The sequence below is a fragment of the Oncorhynchus gorbuscha genome, linkage group LG07 (assembly GCF_021184085.1).
Source record: "Oncorhynchus gorbuscha isolate QuinsamMale2020 ecotype Even-year linkage group LG07, OgorEven_v1.0, whole genome shotgun sequence".
In the NCBI taxonomy this organism is placed as follows: domain Eukaryota; kingdom Metazoa; phylum Chordata; class Actinopteri; order Salmoniformes; family Salmonidae; genus Oncorhynchus; species Oncorhynchus gorbuscha.
The window spans coordinates 8407665-8429526 of NC_060179.1; the positions used below are offsets into that span (position 1 = coordinate 8407665).

Consider the following 21862-nt stretch of genomic DNA (forward strand, 5'->3'; position numbering starts at 1 on the left):
CCTCCACTCTAACCACTATGCTACCTGCCGCCCCTACACTCTAACCACTATGCTACCTGCCGCCCCTCCACTCTAACCACTAGGATACCTGCCGCCCCTCCACTCTAACCACTAGGATACCTGCCGCCCCTCCACTCTAACCACTAGGATACCTGCCGCCCCGTCACTCTAACCACTATGCTACCTGCCGCCCCTCCACTCTAACCACTAGGCTACCTTGCCGCCCCTCCACTCTAACCACTAGGATACCTGCCGCCCCTCCACTCTAACCACTATGCTACCTGCCGCCTCTACACTCTAACCACTAGGATACCTGCCGCCCCTCCACTCTAACCACTAGGATACCTGCCGCCCCTCCACTCTAACCACTAGGATACCTGCCGCCCCGTCACTCTAACCACTATGCTACCTGCCGCCCCTCCACTCTAACCACTAGGATACCTGCCGCCCCTACACTCTAACCACTATGCTACCTGCCGCCCCTCCACTCTAACCACTAGGATACCTGCTGCCCCTCCACTCTAACCACTAGGATACCTGCCGCCCCTACACTCTAACCACTAGGGTACCTGCCGCCCCTCCACTCTAACCACAATGCTACCTGCCGCCTCTACACTCTAACCACTATGCTACCTGCCGCCCCTCCAGTCTAACCACTAGGGTACCTGCCGTCCCTACACTCTAACCACTAGGCTACCTGCCGCCCCTCCACTCTAACCACTAGGGTACCTGCCGCCCTTCCACTCTAACCACCAGGCTACCTGCCGCCCCTCCAGTCTAACCACTAGGATACCTGCCGCCCCTACACTCTAACCACTAGGATACTTGCCGCTCTTCCACTCTAACCACTATGCTACCTGCCGCCCCTCCACTCTAACCACTAGGATACCTGCCGCACCTACACTCTAACCACTATGCTACCTGCCGCCCCTCCACTCTAACCACTAGGATACCTGCCGCCCCTCCACTCTAACCACTAGGCTACCTGCCGCCCCTCCACTCTAACTACAATGCTAACTGCCGCCTCTACACTCTAACCACTATGCTACCTGCCGCCCCTCCACTCTAACCACTAGGATACCTGCCGTCCCTCCACTCTAACCACTAGGCTACCTGCCGCCCCTCCACTCTAACCACTAGGATACCTGCCGCCCCTCCACTCTAACCACTAGGGTACCTGCCGCCCTTCCACTCTAACCACCAGGCTACCTGCCGCCCCTCCACTCTAACCACTATGCTACCTGCCGCCCCTCCACTCTAACCACTAGGCTACCTGCCGCCCCTCCACTCTAACCACTAGGCTACCTGCCGCCCCTCCACTCTAACCACTATGCTACCAGCCTCCCCTACACTCTAACCACTAGGGTACCTGCCGCCCCTCCACTCTAACCACTATGCTACCTGCCGTCCCTCCACTCTAACCACTATGCTACCTGCCGCCCCTCCACTCTAACCACTAGGCTACCTGCCGCCCCTCCACTCTAACCACTATGCTACCAGCCTCCCCTCCACTCTAACCACTAGGATACCTGCCGCCCCTCCACTCTAACCACTAGGCAACCTGCCGCCCCTACACTCTAACCACTATGCTACCTGCCGCCCCTCCACTCTAACCACTATGCTACCTGCCGCCCCTCCACTCTAACCACTAGGCTACCTGCCGCCCCTCCACTCTAACCACTAGGCTACCTGCCGCCCCTCCACTCTAACCACTAGGCTACCTGCCGCCCCTCCACTCTAACCACTATGCTACCAGCCTCCCCTCCACTCTAACCACTATGCTACCTGCCGCCTCTACACTCTAACCACTAGGCTACCTGCCGCCTCTACACTCTAACCACTATGCTACCTGCCGCCCCTCCACTCTAACCACTAGGGTACCTGCCGCCCTTCCACTCTAACCACCAGGCTACCTGCCGCCCCTCCAGTCTAACCACTAGGATACCTGCCGCCCCTACACTCTAACCACTAGGATACTTGCCGCTCTTCCACTCTAACCACTATGCTACCTGCCGCCCCTCCACTCTAACCACTAGGATACCTGCCGCACCTACACTCTAACCACTATGCTACCTGCCGCCCCTCCACTCTAACCACTAGGATACCTGCCGCCCCTACACTCTAACCACTAGGGTACCTGCCGCCCCTCCACTCTAACTACAATGCTAACTGCCGCCTCTACACTCTAACCACTATGCTACCTGCCGCCCCTCCACTCTAACCACTAGGATACCTGCCGTCCCTCCACTCTAACCACTATGCTACCTGCCGCCCCTCCACTCTAACCACTAGGATACCTGCCGTCCCTCCACTCTAACCACTAGGATACCTGCCGCCCCTCCAGTCTAACCACTAGGATACCTGCCGCCCCTCCAGTCTAACCACTAGGATACCTGCCGCCCCTACACTCTAACCACTATGCTACCTGCCGCCCCTCCACTCTAACCACTATGCTACCTGCCGCCCCTCCACTCTAACCACTAGGCTACCTGCCGCCCCTCCACTCTAACCACTAGGCTACCTGCCGCCCCTCCACTCTAACCACTATGCTACCAGCCTCCCCTCCACTCTAACCACTAGGATACCTGCCGCCCCTCCACTCTAACCACTAGGCAACCTGCCGCCCTCCACTCTAACCACTATGCTACCTGCCGCCCCTCCACTCTAACCACTATGCTACCTGCCGCCCCTCCACTCTAACCACTATGCTACCAGCCTCCCCTACACTCTAACCACTAGGTACCTGCCGCCCCTCCACTCTAACCACTATGCTACCTGCCGTCCCTCCACTCTAACCACTATGCTACCTGCCGCCCCTCCACTCTAACCACTAGGCTACCTGCCGCCCTCCACTCTAACCACTATGCTACCAGCCTCCCCTCCACTCTAACCACTAGGATACCTGCCGCCCCTCCACTCTAACCACTAGGCAACCTGCCGCCCCTACACTCTAACCACTATGCTACCTGCCGCCCCTCCACTCTAACCACTATGCTACCTGCCGCCCCTCCACTCTAACCACTAGGCTACCTGCCGCCCCTCCACTCTAACCACTAGGCTACCTGCCGCCCCTCCACTCTAACCACTAGGCTACCTGCCGCCCCTCCACTCTAACCACTATGCTACCAGCCTCCCCTCCACTCTAACCACTAGGATACCTGCCGCCCCTCCACTCTAACCACTAGGCAACCTGCCGCCTCTCCACTCTAACCACTAGGCTACCTGCCGCCTCTACACTCTAACCACTAGGCTACCTGCCTCCTCTACACTCTAACCACTATGCTACCTGCTGCCTCTACACTCTAACCACTAGGATACCTGCCGCCCCTCCACTCTAACCACTAGGGTACCTGCCGCCCTTCCACTCTAACCACCAGGCTACCTGCCGCCCCCCCAGTCTAACCACTAGGATACCTGCCGCCTCTACACTCTAACCACTATGCTACCTGCCGCCTCTACACTCTAACCACTAGGCTACCTGCCGCCTCTACACTCTAACCACTATGCTACCTGCCGCCCCTCCACTCTAACCACTAGGGTACCTGCCGCCCTTCCACTCTAACCACCAGGCTACCTGCCGCCCCTCCAGTCTAACCACTAGGATACCTGCCGCCCCTACACTCTAACCACTAGGATACTTGCCGCTCTTCCACTCTAACCACTATGCTACCTGCCGCCCCTCCACTCTAACCACTAGGATACCTGCCGCACCTACACTCTAACCACTATGCTACCTGCCGCCCCTCCACTCTAACCACTAGGATACCTGCCGCCCCTCCACTCTAACCACTAGGGTACCTGCCGCCCCTCCACTCTAACTACAATGCTAACTGCCGCCTCTACACTCTAACCACTATGCTACCTGCCGCCCCTCCACTCTAACCACTAGGATACCTGCCGTCCCTCCACTCTAACCACTAGGCTACCTGCCGCCCCTCCACTCTAACCACTAGGATACCTGCCGCCCCTACACTCTAACCACTATGCTACCTGCCGCCCCTCCACTCTAACCACTATGCTACCTGCCGCCCCTCCACTCTAACCACTAGGCTACCTGCCGCCCCTCCACTCTAACCACTAGGCTACCTGCCGCCCCTCCACTCTAACCACTATGCTACCAGCCTCCCCTCCACTCTAACCACTAGGATACCTGCCGCCCCTCCACTCTAACCACTAGGCAACCTGCCGCCCCTACACTCTAACCACTATGCTACCTGCCGCCCCTCCACTCTAACCACTATGCTACCTGCCGCCCCTCCACTCTAACCACTAGGCTACCTGCCGCCCCTCCACTCTAACCACTAGGCTACCTGCCGCCCCTCCACTCTAACCACTAGGCTACCTGCCGTCCCTCCACTCTAACCACTATGCTACCTGCCGCCCCTCCACTCTAACCACTAGGCAACCTGCCGCCTCTCCACTCTAACCACTATGCTACCTGCTGCCTCTACACTCTAACCACTAGGATACCTGCCGCCCCTCCACTCTAACCACTAGGGTACCTGCCGCCCTTCCACTCTAACCACCAGGCTACCTGCCGCCCCTCCAGTCTAACCACTAGGATACCTGCCGCCTCTACACTCTAACCACTATGCTACCTGCCGCCTCTACACTCTAACCACTAGGCTACCTGCCGCCTCTACACTCTAACCACTATGCTACCTGCCGCCTCTACACTCTAACCACTAGGCTACCTGCCGCCTCTACACTCTAACCACTATGCTACCTGCCGCCTCTACACTCTAACCGCTAGGCTACCTGCCGCCTCTACACTCTAACCACTATGCTACCTGCCGCCTCTACACTCTAACCACTAGGCTACCTGCCGCCTCTACACTCTAACCACGATGCTACCTGCTGCCTCTACACTCTAACCACTAGGCTACCTGCCGCCTCTACGCTCTAACCACTATGCTACCTGCCGCCTCTACACTCTAACCGCTAGGCTACCAGACTGCTTGACTGACTCCTGCTTGGATGGATAACATGTCAGATAGCATTCATTGGTAATATCACAGACCGCATTCACAGTGGATAACATAGATTTAAGGAATAGTTAACTGATGTTGAATTACATTACATTTCATTTTTTTCTTCAGTTTTCATACATTTTAAAGGGTTCACCAACAAGCGGAGACGCTGTGCCATTTGTCTGTCCCCCTCTGACTTTAACCATTCAGTACGATCATTTGGATGGCCACATCTAATGAAGCTGAATAACACACAGTACTTGAGCTGCGGGGTCATTTGCTTGTATTTCGCTTCACAACTTAATTGGCTACTTAAGCGTATCGCATAACTAATGTTTCAAATGTAATATTCCTAACATGAGTTGGTCCATTGGGTAACTGTATCTAATAGGAGTCAGGAAAAGCCATGCTTTTGGGGTGACTCTAACTTCCTCACCCATATTAGGAATATTCTAATTTGAGCCATTTCAACTCTGTACGTCCTCAACTCCCTACTGTGCACGATACATAGTTCCACTTAGAGTTGGTGACATGAATGGAATGGGTGTTGTTAGTGGACCAGCGTTTATTAGGTTAGTTGTTGATGGACTTGGCAGTGGCAAGGCAGATAGACTACAAATCAAATCAAATCAAATCAAATTTATTTATATAGCCCTTCGTACATCAGCTGATATCTCAAAGTGCTGTACAGAAACCCAGCCTAAAACCCCAAACAGCAAACAATGCAGGTGTAAAAGCACGGTGGCTAGGAAAAACTCCCTAGAAAGGCCAAAACCTAGGAAGAAACCTAGAGAGGAACCGGGCTATGTGGGGTGGCCAGTCCTCTTCTGGCTGTGCCGGGTAGAGATTATAACAGAACATGACCAAGATGTTCAAATGTTCATAAATGACCAGCATGGTCAAATAATAATAAGGCAGAACAGTTGAAACTGGAGCAGCAGCACAGTCAGGTGGACTGGGGACAGCAAGGAGCCATCATGTCAGGTAGTCCTGGGGCACGGTCCTAGGGCTCAGGTCCTCCGAGAGAGAGAAAGAAAGAGAGAATTAGAGAGAGCATATGTGGGGTGGCCAGTCCTCTTCTGGCTGTGCCGGGTGGAGATTATAACAGAACGTGGCCAAGATGTTCAAATGTTCATAAATGACCAGCATGGTTGAATAATAGTAAGGCAGAACAGTTGAAACTGGAGCAGGAGCATGGCCAGGTGGACTGGGGACAGCAAGGAGTCCTCATGTCAGGTAGTCCTAGGACATGGTCCTAGGGCCCAGGCCAGTTGAAACTGGAGCAGCAGCATGGCCAGGTGGACTGGGGACAGCAAGGAGTCATCATGTCAGGTAGTCCTGGGGCATGGTTCTAGGGCTCAGGTCCTCCGAGAGAGAGAAAGAAAGAGAGAAGGAGAGAATTAGAGAACGCACACTTAGATTTACACAGGACACCGAATAGGACAGGAGAAGTACTCCAGATAAACAAACTGACCCTAGCCCCCCGACACATAAACTACTGCAGCATAAATACTGGAGGCTGAGACAGTTACTGTACTAACCTTAATTCCTACGATGGACTCCCTGCTACAGTTACTGTAGTCTATGATGGACTCCCTGTTACAGTTACTGTAGTCTATGATGGACTCCATGTTACAGTTACTGTAGTCTATGATGGACTCCCTGCTACAGTTACTGTAGTCTATGATGGACTCCCTGTTACAGTTACTGTAGTCTATGATGGACTCCCTGTTACAGTTACTGTAGTCTATGATGGACTCCCTGTTACAGTTACTGTAGTCTATGATGGACTCCCTGCTACAGTTACTGTAGTCTATGATGGACTCCCTGTTACAGTTACTGTAGTCTATGATGGACTCCCTGTTACAGTTACTGTAGTCTATGATGGACTCCCTGCTACAGTTACTGTAGTCTATGATGGACTCCCTGCTACAGTTACTGTAGTCTATGATGGACTCCATGTTACAGTTACTGTAGTCTATGATGGACTCCCTGCTACAGTTACTGTAGTCTATGATGGACTCCCTGTTACAGTTACTGTAGTCTATGATGGACTCCATGTTACAGTTACTGTAGTCTATGATGGACTCCCTGTTACAGTTACTGTAGTCTATGATGGACTCCCTGCTACAGTTACTGTAGTCTATGATGGACTCCCTGTTACAGTTACTGTAGTCTATGATGGACTCCCTGTTACAGTTACTGTAGTCTATGATGGACTCCCTGTTACAGTTACTGTAGTCTATGATGGACTCCCTGCTACAGTTACTGTAGTCTATGATGGACTCCCTGCTACAGTTACTGTGGTCTATGAAATAGGACGTCTGTTCCGGGTCTCTGCCTGAGCGCTCTCGGTGGGTTTGGCGGTGTTGACAGGGAGTACAACTCTCAGCGTGTTTAGTTTGTAAAGTTTTTAAGTCAATCTCCGGTGTTACCGCTCCAGGTCGGGTTTTCAATTGATCCCTGTAGTAGCATTTGCAAACAAAACAACAAACCAACAGATGTATCTGACGGACAGACGATGTTGACAGCTAAGACCCAATCAAAACTGGATGGTGTTCAGAGATAGATGGGAGGGGTTGAGGGGAGCTGAAGGATGGAACTGGATGGTGTTCAGAGATAGATGGGAGGGGTTGAGGGGAGCTGAAGGATGGAACTGGATGGTGTTCAGAGATAGATGGGAGGGGTTGAGGGTAGCTGAAGGATGGAACTGGATGGTGTTCAGAGATAGATGGGAGGGGTTGAGGGTAGCTGAAGGATGGAACTGGATGGTGTTCAGAGATAGATTGAGGGGTTGAGGGGAGCTGAAGGATGGAACTGGATGGTGTTCAGAGATAGTTGGGAGGGGTTGAGGGTAGCTGAAGGATGGAACTGGATGGTGTTCAGAGATAGATGGGAGGGGTTGAGGGTAGCTGAAGGATGGAACTGGATGGTGTTCAGAGATAGATTGAGGGGTTGAGGGGAGCTGAAGGATGGAACTGGATGGTGTTCAGAGATAGATGGGAGGGGTTGAGGGTAGCTGAAGGATGGAACTGGATGGTGTTCAGAGATAGATGGGAGGGGTTGAGGGTAGCTGAAGGATGGAACTGGATGGTGTTCAGAGATAGATTGAGGGGTTGAGGGGAGCTGAAGGATGGAACTGGATGGTGTTCAGAGATAGATGGGAGGGGTTGAGGGTAGCTGAAGGATGGAACTGGATGGTGTTCAGAGATAGATGGGAGGGGTTGACTGTGTAGCTGAAGGATGGAACTGGATGGTGTTCAGAGATAGATGGGAGGGGTTGAGTGGAGCTGAAGGATGGAACTGGATGGTGTTCAGAGATAGATGGGAGGGGTTGACAGGCTGAAGGATGGAACTGGATGGTGTTCAGAGATAGATGGGAGGGGTTGAGGGAGCTGAAGGATGGAACTGGATGGTGTTCAGAGATAGATGGGAGGGGTTGACTGAGCTGAAGGATGGAACTGGATGGTGTTCAGAGATAGATGGGAGGGGTTGGAAAGCTGAAGGATGGAACTGGATGGTGTTCAGAGCTAGATGGGAGGGGCTACATTCTGAAGGATGGAACTGGATGGTGTTCAGAGATAGATGGGAGGGGTTGAAGCTGAAGGATGGGACTGGATGGTGTTCAGAGATAGATGGGAGGGGTTGGTAAACTGAAGGATGGGACTGGATGGTGTTCAGAGATAGATGGGAGGGGTTGATCTGAAGGATGGAACTGGATGGTGTTCAGAGATAGATGGGAGGGGTTCTCTACTGGATGGAACTGGATGGTGTTCAGAGATAGATGGGAGGGTTGAGGCTATCTGACTGGGATGGCTATCTAAAAACAAACTAAGATAGCTATTGTGAAATATACTGTGTCCGTAAAATCTACATAGTATGTATTCGCTGGAAGTAGAAGCTTAAGTGTCGTTGTCCATTAGTTTTCTCCAATTAAGGAAAGACCAACAGGCTACACTCTAGACTCTACTGGCTATCTGACCAACAGGCTACACTTTAGTCTCTACTGGCTATCTGACCAACAGGCTACACTCTAGTCTCTACTGACTATCTGACCAACAGGCTACAATTTAGTCTCTAGTGGCTATCTGGAAAACAGGCTACACTTTAGTCTCTACTGGCTATCTGACCAACAGGCTGCACTCTAGTCTCTACTGGCTATCTGATAAACAGGCTACACTCTAGTCTCTAGCAGCTATCTGGTAAACAGGCTACACTCTAGTCAGTCCTTTCTGCTGGTGACTCCTAGACACATTACATGTGGACACATTAAGGCCTTGTCAGTATTTTCTCCTGTAATTTCATAATCAAATTTTGAGTGTGAGCGTTTTCCATTATTATTGTTATTATTATTATTACCATTACTATTATTATTGTTGCTCAATTGCAAGATTCATCGTAATGCTGACACTTTTATTCAACACGCCTGCATGATTGATTGAATTGCTTCACTGTGTTTCATACACTCTGCTCAATTTAGTAGGATCATTTCCGTCACATGGCCATCCGATTGGGCACACACTGGTTGAATCAACGTTGTTTCCATGTCATTTCAATGAAATTACGTTGAACCAATGTGGAATAAAGGTTGAATTGACATCTGCACCCAGTGGGATCTGTTAGACTGCGTTTGTGGCTCATTATGATTCATTAGCTACTGGTACGTCTGGCTACAAAGGCATGGAGACCAGTTAGCAGAGGAGGAAAACGGCTTGTTCAGTTTGTAATGAGATAGAAAGACAAAGCATAAAAGAGATAATAGAGATAGATATAATAGAGATAGAGATAATAAAGATATAAATAATAGAGATAGAGATAATAGAGATAGAGATAATAAAGATATAAATAATAGAGATAATAGAGATAGAGATAATAGAGATAATAGAGATAATAAAGATAGAGATAATAAAGATAGAAATAATAGAGATAGAGATAATAGAGATAATAGAGATAGAGATAATAAAGATAGAAATAATAGAGATAATAGAGATAGAGATAATAGAGAAAGAGATAATAGAGATAGAGATAATAAAGATAGAAATAATAGAGATAATAGAGATAGAGATAATAGAGATAGAGATAATAAAGATAGAAATAATAGAGATAATAGAGATAGAGATAATAGAGATAGAGATAATAAAGATAGAAATAATAGAGATATAGATAATAGAGATAAAAGAATAGAGATAATAGAGATAGAGATAATAAAGATAGAAATAATAAAGATATAAATAATAGAGATAATAGAGATAGAGATAATAGAGATAGAGATAGAGATAATAAAGATAGAGATAATAGAGATAGAAATAATAGAGATAATAGAGATAGAGATAATAGAGATAGAGATAATAGAGATAGAGATAATAAAGATAGAAATAATAGAGATAATAGAGATAGAGATAATAGATATAGAGATAATAAAGATAGAAATAATAGAGATAATAGAGATAGAGATAATAGAGATAATAGAGATAATAGAGATAGATATAATAGAGATAGAGATAATAAAGATAGAAATAATAGAGATAATAGAGATAGAGATAATAAAGATAGAGATAATAATAGAGATAATAGAGATAGAGATAATAGAGATAGAGATAATAAAGATAGAAATAATAGAGATAATAAAGATAGAAATAATAGAGAAAGAGATAATAAAGATAGAAATAATAGAGATAGAGATAATAGAGATAACAGCAATTTCCTCTGAAACTAGGCATTGTGTTTTTTGCTAATGACATTAGTTTGCAGTCCTTATTGTCGATCAGAACCCTTACTTTTGGTCAGAGACTGCAGTGCTTCAGGCAAGCTGGGTGTAAGTTCTACCCCACTCGCATCATCGCACGGCTCTGCACCGGTCTATTTTGACAAATATACACACATTCAGACCTGTACAATGTATTATGTCTCCTCGGTCTCAAAGGGCGATCGTACAACTGTTTGTCAGATATTCACCCCCCTTGGCGTTCTTCCTATTTTATTGCATTACAACCTGTGATTTAAAATTTGTATTTGTATTTCATGTAATGGACATACACAAAATAGTCCAAATTGGTGAAAAATAAAATAAATGACTCTAAAAATGTAAAACGCAAATATGTATCCACCCCCTTTGCTATGAAGCCCCTAAATAACATCTAGTGCAACCAGTTACCCTCAGAAGTCACATGATTAGTTAGATTGCACACAGGTGGACTTTATTTAAGTGTCACATGATCTGTCACATGATCTCAGTATATATACACCTGTTCTGAAAGGCTCCAGAGTCTGCAACACTACTAAGCAAGGGGCACCACCAAGCATGCAAGCAGCACCATGAAGAACAAGGAGCTCTCCAAACAGGTCAGAGACAAAGTTGTGGAGAAGTACAGATCAGGGTTGGGTTATAAAAAAAATCTGAAACTTTGAACATCCCACGGAGCACCATTAAATCCACTATTAAAAAAGGGCCGCTCACCAAAACTCATGGACCAGGCAAGGAGGGCGTTAATCAGAGAGGCAGCAAAGAGACAAAAGATAACCCTGAAGGAGCTGCAAAGCTCCACAGTTGTCACGCCCTGACCATAGTAAGCTGTTTATTCTCTGTGTTGGTTGGGGCGTGATAATGACTTGGGTGGGTCATCTAGGTGAATTTGTATGTCTATGGTGGCCTGATATGGTTCCCAATCAGAGGCAGCTGTTTATCGTTGTTTCTGATTGGGGATCATATTTAGGTAGCCATTTCCCCATGGTTATTTGTGGGATCTTGTCTACATTTAGTTGCCTGGGTGCACAACAGTAGAGTCACGTTTCGTTTGGTTGGTTGTTTTGTTCAGTGAGTTTCGGTTTATTAAAATTAAAATGTGGAACTCTACGCATGCTGCGCCTTGGTCTACTCATGTCACCGATCGTGACAACAGTGGAGATTGGAGTATCTGTCCATAGGACCACTTTAAGCCGTACACGCCACAGAGCTGGGCTTTACAGAAGAGGGTCCAGAAAAAAATAAGCAAACATGTTTGGTGTTCGCCAAAAGGCATCTGGTAGACTCTCCAAACATATGGAAGAAGGTACTCTGGTCAGATGAGACTAAAATGTAGCTTTTTGTCCATGAAGGGATATGCTATATCTGGCGAAAATCCAACACCTCTCATCACCCCGAGAACAACATCCCCACAGTGAAGCATGGTGGTGGCAGCATCTTGCTGTGGGGATGTTTATCATTGCAGGGACTGAGAAACTGGTCAGAATTGAAGGAATGATGGATGGTTTGAAATACAGGAAAATTATTCAGGGAAAACTGTTTCAGTCTTCCAGAGATTTGAGACTGGGATGGAGGTTCACTTTCCAGCAGGACAATGATCCTAAGGATACTGCTAAAGCAACACTTGAGTGGTTTAAGGGGAAACATTTAAATGTTTTTGGAATGGCCTAGTCAAATCCCAGACTACAATCCAATTGAGAATCTCTGGTATGACTTAAAGATTGCTGTACACCAGCGGAACCCATCCATCTTGAAGGAGCTGGAACAGTTTTTCCTTGAAGAATGGGAAAAAATCCCAGTGGCTAGATGTGCCAAGCTTATAGAGACACACCCCAAGAGACTTGCAGCTGTAATTGCTGCAAAAGCTGTCTCTACAAAGTATTGACTTTGGGGGGTGAATAGTTATACACGTTCAAGTTTTATGTTTTTTTTGTTCTTATTTCTTGTTTGTTTCACAATAAAACACATTTTGCATCTTCAATCTTCAAAGTGGTAGGCATGTTGTGTAAATCAAATGATACAAACCTACCAAAAATACATTTTAATTCCAGGTTGTAAGGAAACAAAATAGGAAAAATGCCAAGGGGGGTGAATACTTTCTCAAGCCACTGTACGAAAGTGGGTGTGGAAGTTTGAAGTCTCAGACAACAAAAGGTAAAAACCTGAGCATAGATTGTTCTCTGCTTTTTTTGAGCATGTTAACCTCTCTGAGCAATTTGAGCACACAGCCTCCTGGGTAAATGTATGAATACATATCCTCTCGACCTCTAGCAGAGCAGCAGACAGTGGTTGACTCTCAAAACCTGCTTTAAGCAATAGCCCTTTGAAAGTGCCATAGGAATACAAAACACTGCCTAACCATTATGAACATTTCTTTTTAGGGATGGGAACAGAGACAGAGAACAAAGAGTTGAAGAGAGTGACAGAAGAATGCCCAGGGGAGGAGCTCTAGTGAGAATGCCCAGGGGAGGAGCTCTAGTGAGAGTGCCCAGGGTAAGAGCTCTAGTGAGAGTGCCCAGGGTAAGAGCTCTAGTGAGAGTGCCCAGGGTAAGAGCTCTAGTGAGAGTGCCCAGGGGAGGAGCTCTAGTGAGAGTGCCCAGGGTAAGAGCTCTAGTGAGAGTGCCCAGGGGAGGAGCTCTAGTGAGAGTGCCCAGGGGAGGAGCTCTAGTGAGAGTGCCCAGGGGAGGAGCTCTAGTGAGAGTGCCCAGGGGAGGAGCTCTAGTGAGAGTGCCCAGGGGAGGAGCTCTAGTGAGAGTGCCCAGGGGAGGAGCTTTAATGAGAGTGCCCAGGGGAGGAGCTTTAGTGAGAGTGCCCAGGGGAGGAGCTCTAGTGAGAGTGCCCAGGGGAGGAGCTCTAGTGCGAGTGCCCAGGGGAGGAGCTCTAGTGCGAGTGCCCAGGGGAGGAGCTCTAGTGAGAGTGCCCAGGGGAGGAGCTCTAGTGAGAGTGCCCAGGGGAGGAGCTCTAGTGAGAGTGCCCAGGGGAGGAGCTTTGGTGAGAGGAGGGGTGGAGCTCTAGTGAGAGTGCCCAGGGGAGGAGCTCTGGTGAGAGTGCCCAGGGGAGGAGCTCTAGTGAGAGTGCCCAGGGGAGGAGCTCTAGTGAGAGTGCCCAGGGGAGGAGCTCTAGTGAGAGTGCCCAGGGGAGGAGCTCTAGTGAGAGTGCCCAGGGGAGGAGCTCTAGTGAGAGTGCCCAGGGGAGGAGCTCTAGTGAGAGTGCCCAGGGGAGGAGCTCTAGTGAGAGTGCCCAGGGGAGGAGGTCTAGTGAGAGTGCCCAGGGGAGGAGGTCTAGTGAGAGTGCCCAGGGGAGGAGGTCTAGTGAGAGTGCCCAGGGGAGGAGCTCTAGTGAGAGTGCCCAGGGGAGGAGCTCTAGTGAGAGTGCCCAGGTGATGAGCTCTGGTGAGAGTGCCCAGGTGAGGAGGGGAGGAGCTTTGACATTCAAATTTGATTAAATACACTTTACCTAGGGCCTCCCTCAGCACCTGGGCTGGTGCCAGGGTCTGATTTCCACACAACAGTGCCGACGGCCAAGAGACCCCCAGGCCATGGTTCCACACACGTACACACACACGGCTGAGAGACCCACGGGCCCACCGCCGGCCTCTTCATTAGGCTGTATAATTTCTGCCTGATGATTAAAACGTCTCCGGTGTTGAGGAGACCTGAAGGTTGCACCACAAAAGGCTCTCCTCTCTGTGGACAGAGAAGAGAAAGAAAGATAGCTGCCTCATCAGAATGTTAAGTAATACAGTTTAACCAGCTCACAACCTCCCTGCATTTAACACTTTGGTTATGTGTACTGAACAAAAATATTAACGCAGCATGCAACAATTTCAAAATGTTTACTGAGTTACAGTTCATATAAGGAAATCAGTCAATTTAAATGAATTCATTAGGTCCTAGTCTATGGATTTCTCTTGACTAGGCAGGGGTTCAGCAGGGGTGTCCGATCACTGGGGAGCCAGGCCCAGCCAATGAGAATGAGTTTTTACCCACAAAAAGCCTTTATTACAGACAGAAATACTCCTCTGCAACCATGACTGGATAAGGGTGCATCCTTGGGTGGGCCTTGGAGGGCATAGGCCCACCCACTCAGACGATCCTACAGGTGAAGAAGCCGGATGTGGAGGTCCTGGGCTGGCGTGGTTACACGTTGGACGTACAAGGCCAGTTAGACGTACTGACAAGTTCTCTAAAACGACGTTGGAGGCAGATTACGGTAGAGAAATTAGCATTCAATTTTCTGGCAACAGCTCTGGTGGACATTCCTGCAGTCAGCGTGCCAATTGCAAGGTCCCTCAAAACTTGAGACATCTGTGGCATTATGTTGTGTGACAAAATGTCACATTTTACTGCCCAGCACAAGTTAGCAGCTGTGTAATGATCATGCTGTTTAATCAGCTTCTTGATTTGCCACACATGTCAGGTGGATGGATTATCTTGGCAAAAGGAGAAATGCTCACTACCAGGGACGTAAACAAATGTGTGCTGTCACGCCCTGACCTTCGATCCTTTTCATTCTCTATGTTTGGTTAGGTCAGGGTGTGATTTGGGTGGGCATTCTCTGTTCTAAATTTCTTTGTGTTTGGCCGTGTGTTGTTCCCAGTCAGAGGCAGCTGTCTTTCATTGGGGATCATACTTAAGGCAGCTCTTTTTCCCACCTTCAGTGTGGGATCTTGTCTTTGTTTGAGTGCATGTAGTTTGACCGACGAAGCTTTTCGTTCATTGTATTGTTTATTGTTTTTTTCTTTGTGGAACATTTTATGTAAAAAGAATGTACGCCTACCACGCTGCACCTTGGTCTCCTTACGACGACAAACGTTACATGTGCACAAAACTTGAGGGAACATTTCTGGGATTTTTATTTATTTCAGCTCATGAGACCATGGGACCAACACTTCACATGTTGTGTTTATATTTTTCTTCAGTGTATCAGTCGCTCTCATCCAGAACTGGAGTCTGATCAGACACACAGAAAGGTGTCTATTATCCATAACAGCAGTTAGTGTGATTCTTCAGCTTGAGAATGTCCCCCGTCGCCGCCATCTAACAGCCTTCTGGGTAATGAGAAGCAAATCAGGGGAGCCTATGGAAAATAATGACCGCAGCATCGTTCATCACCCTGAAGCACTTTAGAGCATGGTGCACATAAATTCCTACGACACTGCCACAACACTGCACGTCCTCCCCACTGATACGCAGCGCCATAATAGGTTTAATAATGAGGGAGAAAGAGAGCGAGAGAGAGAGACAAACATCAAGAGAGAACCTCTTGGCCCTAATCGGTGGGTTGAAGGCCTGGAATCAGAGAACGAAGACTCAGCCATGAGCAGAGAGCTCAGATCAAAAGTCGGCTGATTGGTTTAGGAGTTTTGTTCCTTACGAGTCGTCATATTAATCTGGTGGATCAGGCTAAGAGTCTTATAGCTGGCGCAGTGAGCCACTGTCGAGGGTGGAGAGATAAACACTGCCAGCTGTCACTAGAGTCTCTCACCACATTGTTAGTGTCAGTAAGGTTGGGCTGGGCTGTCCCTGGCATGCTCTTTCCTCAACAATACCCTCCGTACTGCTCCCAATGGAGATGATGTTCCCTACAGTAAGACATAGATGCGGTAAAGAACAACGAGGCCATAACATCGTTGCAACGTCAATCCAGAAATTGTCACCTTGCTCCCAGTAGAAAGACATGAACATGCTATATTTATTTTCACCTGATATGCACTCATGAGAGCAACACCAGTTCACACAGTTGAAGGATCTTAATTTGAAAATAATCCTACAGCAACAGGATGTGGATTAAAATGAATGGAGATTTTTGAAGGGTTTGATACACTAACTAAAGTATACCACTAACCTACAGTATGCAGTATACCACTAAACTACAGTATCCAGTATAGAACTAACCTACAGTATGCCACTAACCTACAATATACAGTATGCCACTAACCTACAGTATACAGTATACCACTAACCTAAGATATATCACTATCTACAGTATACAGTATACCACTATCTTCAGTATGCAGTATACCACTAACCTACAGTATACAGTATACCACTAACCCACAGTATACAGTATATCACTAACCTAAGGTATACCACTATCTACAGTATACAGTCTACCACTAACCTAAGGTATACCACTATCTACAGTATACCACTAACCTAGAGTATATAGTATACCACTATCTACAGTATACCACTAACCTAGAGTATATAGTATACCACTATCTACAGTATACCACTAACCTACAGTATACAGTATACCACTATCTACAGTATACAGTATACCACTATCTACAGTATACAGTATACCACTAACCTAGAGTATATAGTATACCACTATCTACAGTATACCACTAACCTACAGTATACAGTATACCACTAACCTACAGTATACAGTATACCACTATCTACAGTATACAGTATACCACTATCTACAGTATACAGTATACCACTATCTTCAGTATACAGTATGCCACTAACCCACAGTATACAGTATACCACTATCGACAGTATACAGTATACCACTAACCTAAGATATATCACTATCTACAGTATACAGTCTACCACTAATCTAAGGTATACTACTATCTACAGTATACCACTAACCTACAGTATACAGTATACCACTATCTACAGTATACCACTATCTACAGTATACCACTATCTACAGTATACCACTATCTACAGTATACAGTATACCACTATCTACAGTATACCACTATCTACAGTATACCACTATCTACAGTATACAGTATACCACTATCTACAGTATACAGTATACCACTATCTACAGTATGCAGTATACCACTATCTACAGTATACAGTATACCACTATCTACAGTATGCAGTATACCACTATCTACAGTATGCAGTATACCACTATCTACAGTATACAGTATACCACTAACCCACAGTATTAGTGCTGAGTGACTACGACTCTCCTCTCATCTCCAAGGTAGTAATCACACTCCACAGGTGTTATTACTACCTCTGGGGGTTTAGAGCTTGAGGTAGTCACCTCATACAAGTACTTGGGAGTATGGCTAGACGATACACTGTCCTTCTCTCAGCACATATCAAAGCTGCAGGCTAAAGTTACATCTACATTTAGACTCTATCATAATCACTCCTCTTTCACCACAGCTGCCAAACTATCCCTGATTCAGGTGACCATCCTACCCATGCTAGACTAAGGAGATGTAATTTATAGATCAGCAGGTAAGGGTGCTCTCGAGCGGCGAGGTGTTCTTTACCATTCGACCATCAGATTTGCCACCAATGCTCCTAACACGGCCATCGAGCGCCATCGTGCGCCATCGTGCGCCATCGTGCGCCATCGAGCGCCATCGAGCGCCATCGTGCGCCATCGTGCGCCATCGTGCGCCATCGTGCATAAATGTATTTTGTCCCCCCACACCAAATGCAATCACGACATGCACCTGTTATGGCAAGGCGATCCCCTCAGGGAACTCCACCCACCCCCCATTCAGCTGTTCAGAAAAAGAAAGAAAAGGTCCCTGTTTTGTCTATGGCAAGGGAAATTAGATAGCGCCCAGTTTACAGTTCCTACAGCTTCCACACGATGTCGCCAGTCTTGGGAATTGGGTTGAAGTTAATCTTTGGTGAAATGAAGAATAGGCACTTCCTGTCAGAGGTTTCACTGTGGATAGTTATGGAAGAGAGAAAATCGTCCATGATTTGTTGACTTGCTGCTATTGAATACAGATCGCCCCGTCATCAATTTGATCGATTATTAACGTTTACAAATACTTAAAGTTGGATTACAAAAGTAGTTTGAAGTATTTTGGCAAAGTTTATAGGCAACTTTTACATTTTTTTGTAATGACGTTGCGTTTTGGAATGCTGTTTTTTTTCTGGATCAGACGGGCTTTATAAATGGACAGTTTGGGTATACATGGACGGAATTAATCGTCTAATTATTTTGTTTACGTCTCGTTCAGGTATTTCGGGGGGGTGCATGCTATCAGATAATAGATTCTCATGCTTTCGCCGAAAAGCATTTTTAAAATCTGACATGTTGGCTGGATTCACAACGAGTGTAGCTTTAATTGAGTACCCTGCATGTGTGATTTAATGAAAGTTTGAGTTTTTCGAGTACTATTTGGTTCTGGCACTTTCGTTTCTAGTCATCTGTCCTCCTTCCAGGCTTTTTTTTTCTCTGGACTATATATTGCAATTGGCAACTTTCATAAATCAGGTGCATTTACCGCCATCAACCTCGTTCGTCTTTCAGTCACCAACGTGGGTTTAACCAATGAGGAGATGGCACGTGGGTACCTGCTTCTATAAACCAATGAGGAGATGGGAGAGGCAGGACTTACTGCGCGATCTGCATCACAAATAGAACTGACTTCTATTTTAGCCCTTGGCAACGGAGACGCTCGTTGGCACACACGAGCAGTGTGTGCGCAATAATTGAATGATATAGATTTCGAAATGTATTTTGCGATGCTCGTGCACGCGATGCGAGCGGTGTAGTCAGCCTGTGATAGGACACATCACTGCACTCTATACTCCTCTGTAAACTGGTCATCTCTGTATACCCGTCACAAGACCCACTGGTTGATGCTTATTTATAGAACCCTCTTAGGCCTCACTCCCCCTTATCTGAGATATCTACTGCAGCGCTCATCCTCCACCTTACAACACCCGTTCTGCTAGTCACATTCTGTTAAAGGTCACCAAAGCACACACATCCCTGGATCGCTCTTCTTTTCAGTTCGCTGCAGCTAGAGACTGGAACGAGCTGCAACAAACACTCAAACTGGACAGTTTTATCTCAATCTCTTCATTCAAAGACTCAAACATGGACACTCTTACGGACAGTTGTGGCTGCTTTGCGGGATGTATTGTTGTCTCTACCTTCTTGCCCTTTGTGCTGTTGTCTGTGCGCAGTGATGTTTGCACCATGTTTTGTTATTGCTACCATGTTGTCCTGCTGCCATGTTGTGTTTCTACCATGTTGTTGTCATGTTGTGTTGCTGCCATGCTGTGTTGTCATGTGTTGCTGCCATGCTGTGTTGTCATGTGTTGCTGCCATGCTGTGTTGTCATGTTGTGTTGCTGCCATGCTGTGTTGTTGTTTTAGGTCTCTCTTTATGTAGTGTTGTGTTGTCTCTTGTTGTGATGGGTGTTTTGTCTTATATTTGTATTTTATTTGTATTTTTAATCCCTGTTCCCGCAGGAGGCCTTTTTGCCTTTTGGTAGGTCGTCATTGTAAAATAAGATTTTGTTCTTAAACTGACTTGCCTAGTTAAAAAAACAGGAAAAATAAATTGTTATGGATTTTATGTATAATGACTAAAACATTTTATTTTAACCTTTATTTAACTAGGCAAGTCAGTTAAAGAACAAATTCTTATTTTCAATGACGGCCTAGGAACAGTGGGTTAACTGCCTTGTTCAGGGGCAGAACGACAGATTTGTACCTCGGGGATTTGAACTTACAACCTTCCGGTTACTAGTCCTACACTCTAACCACGAGGCTACCCTGCCACCCCATGATGTATATAAGGATGTATATGTTTAAAGTAATGATAGGACTATAACTAACAGAATTCTACCCTGTCTCTGTATAATGATTTGAATGCTTGTGAAGAGGAAAAGAGGAACTGTGGACAGACAACTTGTGACCACTGTGAAACTGATAACAGGAAGAAAGAGAGGGGAGAAACCATTAGGCTTTCAGTAGATTATGTAACATGTTGCAGAATAAGATAAGCAATGTATGTGTTGGAATATATTTGGAAACTGCATTGTCATTATTAGAGAGGAGGAGGGGCATTTATGACGAAATGTGAGGTATATAAACCTATGTGCATGGTATGATTGCCAGAGCTCTCGTAAATAAACATTCTGACAATCGTACACTGGCCTCTGTCTGTTTCATTTCAACCAGAACCTTACAAACTCTGGGTTACAGACTGAGTATTTTAATTGAAGTTCAGTTTATGAACCTTGAGAACAAAATTATCCTAACATAAATACAATTAAATAAATAAATCAATAGGGACAAGGAGGCCTAGAGAAGCTACATTGACAGTCCCAGCAGGGGTGTAGGGTTACCTCAAACCGCCAGTTCACCCCGTCCCACCACCTCCATTTTTCTGTCTCCTAGGGTAGATAGAGATCAGTGTGTATGCAACACAATTGCAACCCTCTTGACTCTCTGTAACAAAATCAATGCACATTAATTTTATATTTAGACCGGAAGGAATTTTTGAGAGCTAGACATTCTTGGTGTCTGGTGCCATTGTCAGGATTAAAAATGCATAAATGTTTTTGTTACAGGTTTTTATGTTCCCAGTTGTCACTGCGTATTGACTATTATTACTGTAGTTTGTAGTACTGTTATATAACAATTGTAGTAGAGTGGAAAGGAAAGTTCAGCATGTTTATTGGAATGACTGACTTTCAGAACACGTTCCTCTTTTAAAGGCTGTGTTTTATTTAAATGTTTTAACAAACATGTACCAGCTGTCCTGCTCCTTCGCACTTTCTAAACAGCTGACATTATCTACAAACTCCGAGAAAGAGATGGAGAGACACCTACTGCCCATCGTGAGGCAGCAACTCTCGTTTCATCCACCTGGGACGACTATTCCACTCTGCTTGTTTCATTTATTCTGCTTCTCTCTCTCTCGTTTTCTCGTTTAGATAAATGCGACCTTACTACAATTACCCTTCCTCTAGTGTGACAATTATAAATAAGTTATCTTGTTTGGCAGAAGAAAGCAGAGGGACTTGATTTGATTTGATTTGGACAATAATGATGCAGACAGTTTTGTGGAATTCCTGTTGGAAAGTTGTTCTCCAGATGACTGGGTTCTTCTCAAGGCCACTCTGCCCTTCCACCGCAAAAATACTTCATCTGACTATTTTTTGTCTTCCCTTTCTCCCTCTTGCTTTCTTTCACTCCCACACGTAAGATCTGAGATTGAAAAAATGTCAAATTCCACCAGCGTTGATTTTTTTTTTCTTCTCCCTCTTCTCTGTTCTTTTGTTTCCTTCCTTTGACAGGTGCAAGTGTAACCTTCACGCCAACAGTTGCGTGTTTGACAAAGAGAAGCTAAATTGTGAGTGTGAGCACAACACCACGGGACCGGACTGTGGCCGCTGTAAGAGGAACTA

The 21862-nt window shown here is 46.5% G+C and overlaps 1 protein-coding gene across 3 annotated transcripts in view; it reads left to right on the plus strand.

Annotated features, from left to right (window-relative positions):
* Window positions 1–21862, plus strand: part of LOC124039461 (netrin-G1-like) — a 325096-nt gene that overhangs the window by 209492 nt on the left and 93742 nt on the right. For all 3 annotated transcript variants that reach the window (XM_046355452.1, XM_046355455.1, XM_046355453.1), the window contains exon 4: window positions 21752–21862. This exon is cut by the window's right edge and continues 62 nt beyond it. In XM_046355452.1, coding sequence (XP_046211408.1) covers window positions 21752–21862 — 111 coding nt within the window. The remainder of the gene's footprint in view (window positions 1–21751) is intronic.